We start from the raw sequence: 9,693 nt of genomic DNA, 5'->3' as shown, positions 1-9,693 counted from the left end.
TGTTGTTTGATGCTGTGCTAGGTCCTATAGATAGAAAGTAATGTGCAGCTTGGTCTTTTTTTAAATATCTGTTGGGTTCAATGGAAATTGAGAGTGATTAGACCCTGAAGTGTGTTTTGCTGGTAAATACAAGTCTTCGTTTCTATAAAAAGTTACGCACTTTATAGGAAAAATTATTTATTATCTCATAAATACTATAGATGGCAATAGGGAAGGTTTATCCCTGCCTATGTTAGCAAATTGATTTTATAACTTTATTTAAAGTGTGTTGTTTTCTCCTTTCTTCCTTTGAAATAATTATTCATAATTCTGTCAGCCAGAGGGCTATATTTTGGTTTAGCCAGTGAATGGTTCCAGAACATTATTGGATTTATTAGTTAAAGGAGTCATATAAAGTATTTATAACAAATAATCAGTTTTGATGTTTTTAAAATATAAAGTCCTACAGAGCAAACTGCAGTTGTTGGGGATAATTAAAAAACCTAGAGCATTTGGCATTCTTATGAAAATAAGAATGTGTTTATAATGCTCTCATTATGTCAGGAAATGTTTCTGCTTTCTTTGGAGAGAATTTAGTAAATTATATGGATGATGAAAATATTTTTGCATATTTTCTTTGTAGAATGAATTTCTCATTTGTATCTTGGGTTTTAATGCCAAGTAGATGGTAGGAATGCACTCTGTCTTGGGTACTCAAAGTGAGACATCTTAGGGTCTTTTATTTTGGCAGGCCTAAAGAACAGAAAGTGGACAAAGGCAGGAGAGGCAACTAAAAGGGAAAGTGGGTTAGCTTTGGGAGTATAATTAGTCTGTCTGAGGCACCAGCTTGTTAATTCTATTTATTAAGCATTTATTGATTACCCACTATTGTTGGACACTATGCCAGGTCCTATAGATACCACCAAGTAGTGTATAGCTTGGTTTTTGTTCTGGAAATGTGGTAAAGAGATAATTATAAGACAAATACTGTAGTTACTAAAAATATTATGGTCTAGCAATATAAATATGCCTAAAATTATTTGGTATAGAGCATTGGCTGTGACTAAATCCCTGGTTCCTAGTTGAGCAAGGGATAAATTGTTCCATGCGGAAGAAGTAAAATGTAGGGTAAATTACAGAAATTATGAGGAGCTAGAAAAGAAGTCTGGGGCCAGAATTTGCAATGTATACTATGGTAAAGTGCTTGGCCTTTATCACATAGTTTAGCACAGTGCTTCTCAGACTGTGGTGTAAGATTAGGGAGATTATATATACACACACATATATTTTTAAACTTCCCAGGCCATCATGTACGAATAGTTTTATAAAATACAATAAAAATGAATTCTAGAAAAATGAAATAGACATATGAAATACAAGTCTTACATTTTTAAATTTAGATTGAACCAACATAAAATTATTCTAGATTATTGCTGTAAAATTTATAAACACTGAATTTCTGTACTTACCTCATCATGGATTAGGAGTAACAAATATTTCATGGCTGGTAATTCTCAGGCTTGCACTGGTCTCTGGGCCATCCTAGGTGATATGTAGTCACTGCAGATTTTTAAGCAAAGAATGGTATGATTATATATATGTTTAACACAATGACCTTTTTGGCAATATGAGTGATAGTTAGATTTCAGGACGGAAGGTTGGAAACCAAGAAACTTTGGAATCAGCATTTAAGAGAGAGCTGGAAATGGATGAGAAAGTGAAAGTGACTTTCTTTATTTTGATAATCAGGTAAGGAGTAATTCCTCCACTAGGCTATAAGCTTCTTGAGGGCAGGGGCTATATTTCTTTTGGCTACTAACATAACATAGGCACTTTCGGAAATATTTGGTGAATGAATGGGTCAGAGAGATAAAGGCAGAACCAGGAGACATTAGAGTGTTTAAAACTGGAATAAGAAGAGTTTCAGGCTAGAGAAGGTAATAAACAGAATCAAATGCTTTCAAATCAAGGAAGATGATCATTTATAAGTATTTATTAGATTTAGTAATTTGAAATTCCTTAGGGAGATCAGCTTTAGCAGCCTGATAAGGTTAGAAGCCAGATTGTAATGTCTTGCCCATCTCTATTATCCAGTAAGAGAATGAGTAGAGAGATCCTTTTAAATATGACACTTCATTAGTTAATGTTAATTAATTCATTGAGGAAGAAAAGTAGTGGTAAATAATCTTTACTACCTGTTAGTATTGAGAATCAGTAAGATTAATTATAGGTATGTTTGAACGTACTTCAGACAGTTTGTGGAAAAGTGGAATGAAAAGATAATATGAATCTTTCTGTAAACTTTTTGAAGTACCCTCTTATTCTTTCCCTCTGTTTCATCAGGGGAACTAAACCTTTATTAAATGGAATTGAAATTGATTTTTTTGTATTTGATCCTGATTTGAGAAGAAAATTGAAATGTGAATAATTTGGTTGGTCTTGTTTAAATTGATTTTTAATGAATTCATTCCCTATTATTTTTTATTGATTATTAGAACCTTTCCAGTAATATTCCATTTTCATTGTTGAATAAATTTTACTCTTATTCTGTACTGTGCCAGGTGTGCATTTGGCTAACAGTTTGTAGGATAAAAGATTATGGCTTGAAAATGTGTGGCATATAACTTCTTCTGAAGTGGAAAGAAGTTTTCCACTTCCAGAGAAGTGGAAAGCATTTGAGGGCTGTTTAATAGGAAGAACAGAAGTTGTGTGAAGTATCATTATAATTACTAATTTTGCAAGTTTGTTTTGTCATTTAGTTGCTTTATTTTTTATAATCAAGTTTTAGTAGGATCTTTAAATTTCAGTAATATCCATTAAACATGACATCTGTGCATAAGTGATGGGCATTGTCATGCAATGCCTGATGGACTATTGGTACTTTGTCATCTTTTAATATTGTCTAAATGAAAACTTTATTTGAAGTTTACTTCTGTGATGGCTTTTTTTAAAATAATAAACTTTGGGATTTTTCCCACCCTTTTCCTGAAAAAATTATAGTCATTTATAGTACAGTAAGTAATGAAAATCCAGGAGACTTAAGACATTCATAATAGTATGTGAAAACTTTAATCTTTTTAATGCTTTTTTTTTGTTATTAAATATAAGCATTCAACACTCTTCAGGATAATTTCAAATTACCTCTAAATTTTCCGTAGAATGAAGATCAGCAAGAAGTGATCCTTGTCAGAACAGATCAGTCTGGAAGAGTATGGCCTGTAAACACACCAGGAAAACCTCTGGAATCAAAAGGAGGAAGAAGGAAGAGACAGATGGTATGTTTAATATATGTGTTTGTTAATCCAGAATTCCTTTCTTCCTTGTGGGGATTTTGTTGCATCAGACTACAGAATATTTTCTGAAATGTAGCTTTCTAATACAGATGTTAGAAGGCAGTAAATTATGTTATTGCTTTTATTCTTAGTTTTATCCATTTGCCTTTTACAAAATGGGATCTCATTCAACTGCATTTTTTTAAATAATAGTGAATATTGAATGTCTAAGGCAATTTTAATTTTAGTGTACATTTCTTTGGTGGTGTTATTAGTTTCTTTTTACATACTTACCATAGCTCTTAGGGAAAACCTTGGTCTCTCAGACCTGTTACCTGTGTTAGACAGCTAATATGAGACCTGGTGATAGGGTATCCATACACAGTCATGTGTTAATTATGTAGGTGCTGTGATCCTTAATAATCCTAATTTTATTGTTCATTTTCTAGCTTTAGAAATTAGTTTTTAGCACTACCTTGAGGCTCTTGAGATGGCAAAAACAACATATTCAGTTTTCCCAAGTTAGGTTTACTGTTGTAAATATGAAAGATCATACAAGTGATAATTGGGTACACAAAAGAATTGCTCATTTGGAATTTTTCTTTCAGCTGTTTATTATTTGCCTGTTGAATGCCTATGCTGCTAGAAATACTAATTCATTAATTCAACAAATAGAAGTGGAATGGATACCTCTGCTAATGGGAGGAATTAGGGGGCTGGAGAGGAGGTGTGGCAGGAGAATAGCAAAGATTTGAATTATATGAAATGACAGAACTGACTTGGGATCCATAAATACATTGCCAGAAGGCATTGATTGCCCTTTTCGAGTTGTGTATTACTGAGCAATTTAGGTATAGGAATAAAGAAGGCAGACACATTCGTTCAGTATTGGGGTTTGCTCTTTGGGTATAATGAAGGGCCAGAGGGCCAGAAATGGGTGATTGAAGTCATGGAATGTGTGGGTTAAGCTAGTGAAGACAAGAGTAATAATGTTGGAAAAAGTAGAGGGACCCTGCTTCCAGAGATCTTAAAGAAGTTGAAGACCAGGTTTTTTTTTTTTTTTTTTTTTTTTTTTTGGATAAGGGGATATGAGAGCAGCACTGGGGAGATTTGATTTGGGAGGAAATAAATAGCACTTTTCTTTTCCACACCTGGGTATGGAACCAACTGAAAGGAAAACCCAGGACTGAATTAGATGGTGATCAGAATATCAGCCTTGTTTCTGAGAAAGCTGTTTATAAAACAAGGATTTGATAATTGGAAGTAGGTAGGTGTTTTTTGTTACTTACAAAGTATAGTATGTCTGTTTAAACACAGTATTAGTACTGGCTGTTAAGTTCTGATTTAGTAGTTATAAAATGGTACTTCATTGCTGTTTCAGCCAGCATTTAAAATAATTTGTGAGGTTGAATATTTTGCCATACGTACTAATTTTCTTTCATCTGCTACAAATTTTCTGCTTGTTTGCTTTCCTAATTTTTATCATATATAATCTTGCTCTTTGAAAATCGTCAGATATTAAATTTTTGTGAGAAAAAAAGAAAAAAGAAAAGTGGGTGTCTTGGTCAGTTCAATGGTTAGTTCAGGCTACTATAACAGAATAGCATTGACTGGGTGGCTAAAAAAACAGAAATTTATTTCTCATAGTCTGGGGAGTAGGAAGTCCAAGATCAGAGTGCTGGCAGAGTCAGTTTCTGGTGAGGGCATGCTTCCTGGATTGTAGATGGTGGTCTTCTCATTGTATCCTCATGTGGCAGAGAGAGAGAGAGAGCAAGCTCTCTCATATCTTTTTAGGGGCACTAATCCCATTTATGAGGGCTCCACCCTCATGACCAATTTACCTACCAAAGACCCCACCTCCTAATATATCACATTGGGATTTCAACATAAGAATTTTGGGGGGACATAAACATTAAGTCCATCGTAGTGGGTTTGCTAATACTTCTCTGTTTTTGATGTATGCGGGGGGCGCACCTGGGGTCCTCCCACAGACCCAGAAGGAGAAGGAGCCGACAGGATTACCCCTGGTGATGGGACCAAGGGATCTCAGGGAAAAGTGAGCCTGCTGCCCGCCAACCCAGCCTCTTGAAAGAGACACTCAGACGCCGCAAGGGTTCTGTCAGGGCAGTTCCACTTTATTGCCGTTACATTGCAATTTATATAAGCAAGCAAGTAGGGGCTTTCCATGAACTAACCAATCAATTAAAGGATTACGCAGGCATGCATTTTGTACTAACATGTTGAGCATAGCGATCACGCAGGGTTCACGAGTGCGGAAATACTGGAGGACCAATAAAAACCTTTTGGAGCTATCTTGGGTTATGTCTCTCCTACTTCTCGCGGGCGGGCGCCATCTTCATCCTCCACCCATAGGCACCATGTGGCTCACAGATAATGTTTGCTCCTAAAAATGGGCCCAACAGATGTACTTACTCCACCTCTGGATAACTGCAATCTTTCTTCTGCAGTGGTAAGGAATTTTAACCACAAGAAGAGCAGAAAAGAGAGAACAAGGGATAGAGCAGTTTTGCGCTTTCACCAAAACTCAGAAATCAGATAATGTCATGCTTCTATTTCTGGGGATGAGGAGAGTAAAAGGGCAGAAGAAGTAGGGAGTGTTATTCTAATGGAAGTTCTTTCACATGGAAGCACTAGAATAGGGATAAACTGGAAGGAGAGGTCTTGATACATAGTGTAATTTTTCCATTTAATAGCATGTTTATAGGTAATCCATTAAAAATACCTCAGGGCTGGCTAGTAAGCTCAGTTGGTTAGAGTGCAGTGTTACAACACCAAGGTCAAGGGTTTGGATCTCCTGTACCGTCCAGCTGCCAATAGAAAACAAACAAAAAAAACTTCAGAGACTCATATTTTCACTAAATTAATAATGTTTGTGTTGTCATAGGTTTCAACCCATGAGGAAAAAGAAAGGATCAGATACTTTCATGATGATGATAATGTAAGCCTGAATGATTTAGTCAAAAACGAAAAGATGGGAACAGCAGAAAACCAAAACAAACTTTTTATGAGAATGGCATCTAAGGTAAGATATATTCCTAGGATTCCTTTGAATTTTGGGAAGCTGGTTCTTTAATCTAACAATGATCTACTTTTCAGAGAGATTGGGTTCTCTCTAATCTTGGTTTACTTTATTAAATTTAATGCTTTGGAAGACATTTAAGGAACATGCATTTTGGAATTGATCTGATTTAGGAATATACATTTGGGATTTTGTTTGTTTTTAAGCATAGGCTCTGGTTTATTTCTTTACTGTGTTCTCTGAAGATATTACTTATATATTTCACCTACCATTTAAGAGAGAATTTTCGGCCAGAGGTTAATGATTGGCAGTGTGCTGCTAGTTAGGTTACCAATCTGTCTTGTCTTAATGGTCCTCTAATTCTTCGTAATTATGCCATGAAGAGATAGAAGAAAATATTTAGACTAATGTATTATGGATTATAGAGAATATATGTTGGAATGATTTTTAAGTCTATTCAAATGAAAATATAAATATGTAATATATATAATTCATGTATACATTATTTAAATCTTTATAGGTAGTGGGATGAATTTTTGTTTCAAATATCATTTTTGGTTCCAATCTCTGCCATTGTAATCCCTTCCAAACACTACTACTGAAATTTTTTTACAAAAGAGGCATTGTATTTAAACTTAGCTCTATAATAGGGTTTGGCTGACTGTGACTCCACGTAAAAAATTCAGCTCACTGCCTATATTTGCAAATAAAGTTTTATTGAAGCACAATTATGCACATGTGTTTACATATTGTCTAAGGCTGTTTTTGCTCTGTAACGGCCAAATTGAATAGTTGTGACAGACAGTGTATACTCCACAAGAATACATATATTTACTGTCTGCCTCTTTACAGAAAAAAATTGCCACCCCTTGCTCTATAATACCAGTGATTATTTTTGGTAGTTTGTGTTTGAACTGGGTATCTGAAGGACAGGAATGGGAGGGAGACCTTTCCTTGTATACCTTTTCAGACTTATTCTTTTTTATTTTATTTTATTTTTTTAACTATGTGAGTATATTACCTGGTCAAAAAATTAACTTAATGAAAATTAAGGTAACCAAGGTATCTTGTGTGTATATGTGTGTGTTGGTGGAGGGTGGGTAAAATACACTTGGATTTAAATAAAAATGGTCATTGTACCTGTCACTAAGAATTATATGAGATCTTACAACTTAGCTAATTAGAATAATTTTGCCTCTGTTTATTTGGGGGAAATGCTAGAAATTTTTTAGGGTCTGGAAATTTCTTAGGGCCTGAAAAAAGGAGGAGGACATATTTTTATGAGAGTTTCCTTCTCAGAAATGGTTCCACTTTATATGGAAGTCTAAATTAAATAACAATCTTAATAATCTAGTCATAGTTCATTCAAGTTTATACACAAGAGAAAAATTCTTGTTAAAAATTGTAATGGGCATTTATTAATTAAACAATTGTTTTTGAACACCTAATTTTTGCCAGCTATCATTGTAGGTGTTGGGTACAGAGAAGCAATCAAGTCAAAGTTTGTGCCCTCAAGGAGCTTTTATTTCTAGTGGATGAGACACGTAATGAACAAATACATAATATAAAATATATAACATAAATGATGTATTATAAAATAGAAAATATTTTTGTGGAAAATAAAGCAAAGTAGAAAGGAGATGGGATTATATTTTCAATGGAGGATTGAGGGAAGACCTCTTTGTGGAGGTGATGTTTCAGCAGACTCTGAACAAAATGAGGGAGTTGAGGAGAGCTGTGTGATTATATGGGGGAAGGATATTGCAATAGAAGAAACAGCAAATGCAGAGGATCTGAAGCAGAGACAGTCTTGAAGAACATCAAGAGACAGTAGGAAGACAGGCAGAGGGAGAAAGAGAAACAGAAGTAGAAGATGAGATGGGGGACACAGTAGGAGTCAGGTCACATAGAGTGTTACAGGCCATGGTGTGAGAACTTCTGCTTTTGTTTTACATGATGGAAGCCATTTGAAGGTTTTTAGTGGGGCCAAGTCATGATCTGGTTTATATTTTGACAGGATTTTTCTGGTTATTCTTTTGGAAGGTAATGTAGAGAGGCAACAATGGAAGCGGGGAGATGACTCAGGAGGGTATTCCTTTAGTTCAGATTAGAGTAGTAACACAGATGCGAAGTGTTAGGATTTGGAGCAATGCTGGTGCCATATATTGAAATGGGAAAAATTGGGAGGAACAAATTTTGTAAGGTGTGGAAGATCAAGAGTTTTGTTATGGAAATGTGAAGTATGAAATGCTCATTAGATATTTACATGGTGGTATGGGGTGACTGTCCCTGGAATTATGGGTGATGTTGGTTATTCCAAATAGATTTAGATGCTGTTAGCATTTAAATAGCAGTTAAAGCCATGGGATTTAAATTACTGATGAGGAGAGCCTGGAGACTGTGCCCTGGAGTGCTGTCTGGAAGAGGACAGAAAGTATTTAGTGTATGAGACTGGGAAGGTCAGCTAGTGAGATAGGAGGAAAACTGAGGGTATGTTGTTTCAGAAGCCAGAGAAGACAGGAAAGATTGTTAGCTGTTTCTGAGACACTGAGTAAGATGTTTGAGGTTGACTAAGATCTTTGAAGATGGGGAAATGACCATTGCATTCGGCAATGTGGAAGTTTCTGGTGACTGGTAAGTGTAGTTTTTGTGGTTTGGTAAGAAGAAAAGCCTAATTATATTGGGTTCAAGAGTGAACGTGAGAAGAGTTGGCCTTAGAAAGGAGCCAATTACTGCCCACCACTTCTAACAGTAGGAAAGGCAGAATTTCAGAATACAGATGCAGGTAGTTTTGTAAATTTGGTAGTAGAAAGATGAGCGAGTTTTCTTCTTATTGCTTCTGTTAGCTTATTAAAGAGACTAAGGTTGTCAGCTGAGAGTGATGATGGAGAAGGGGTGTTCAAGGTTTGAGAAGAAGGTGTGAAATGGTGTTTGGGAGAAACTGTGAGTGATACAATGTAGGCTTGCCAGGTGGTCCATCTGAGGTTTATGGTTATGTATTTTTCTTGTGCCACATTTTGACAGAGACCTGTTTCTTTGAATCATGATACAATGATAATGACTTGTTTCATATTTTTCATATTTCACCACCATTGCTTATTACTTTAATGGTACAAAGAATAGAGCATGTATATATAGGTTTTCTTTTGTTATTTGTATACTATGAAGTCTTGTACTAATACTTATATTGTATAGGATTGTTTTTAATATTAGCAGTACAGTTATGTGCTGTATAATGATGGGTCATATGTGATCATACTTGATGTAGCTTAAGTATACAGCGTTTATAAAGTCTATGATAGTGTACATTAATATCCTATACCTTTACATTCACTCACCACTCACTCAGAACAACTTTCAGTCCTGCAAGCTCCATTCATGGTAAGTGCCTTATATAGGTTT

The 9,693-nt window shown here is 35.2% G+C and overlaps 1 protein-coding gene across 1 annotated transcript in view; it reads left to right on the top strand.

Annotated features, from left to right (window-relative positions):
* LOC103606599 (CWF19-like protein 2) overlaps window positions 1-9,693 on the top strand; it is a gene marked incomplete at its 3' end in the record, with an annotated part of 82,806 nt that overhangs the window by 43,168 nt on the left and 29,945 nt on the right. Inside the window, 2 exon segments of the mRNA XM_008591174.1 lie at window positions 3,138-3,254; window positions 6,157-6,294. Coding sequence (XP_008589396.1) covers window positions 3,138-3,254; window positions 6,157-6,294 — 255 coding nt within the window.

This window comes from Galeopterus variegatus, unplaced genomic scaffold, assembly GCF_000696425.1.
Source record: "Galeopterus variegatus unplaced genomic scaffold, G_variegatus-3.0.2 Scaffold6722, whole genome shotgun sequence".
Taxonomy (NCBI): Eukaryota; Metazoa; Chordata; class Mammalia; order Dermoptera; family Cynocephalidae; genus Galeopterus; species Galeopterus variegatus.
The sequence above is the reverse complement of the archived record's forward strand: the minus strand, read 5'-3'. Positions and strand labels throughout refer to the sequence as shown.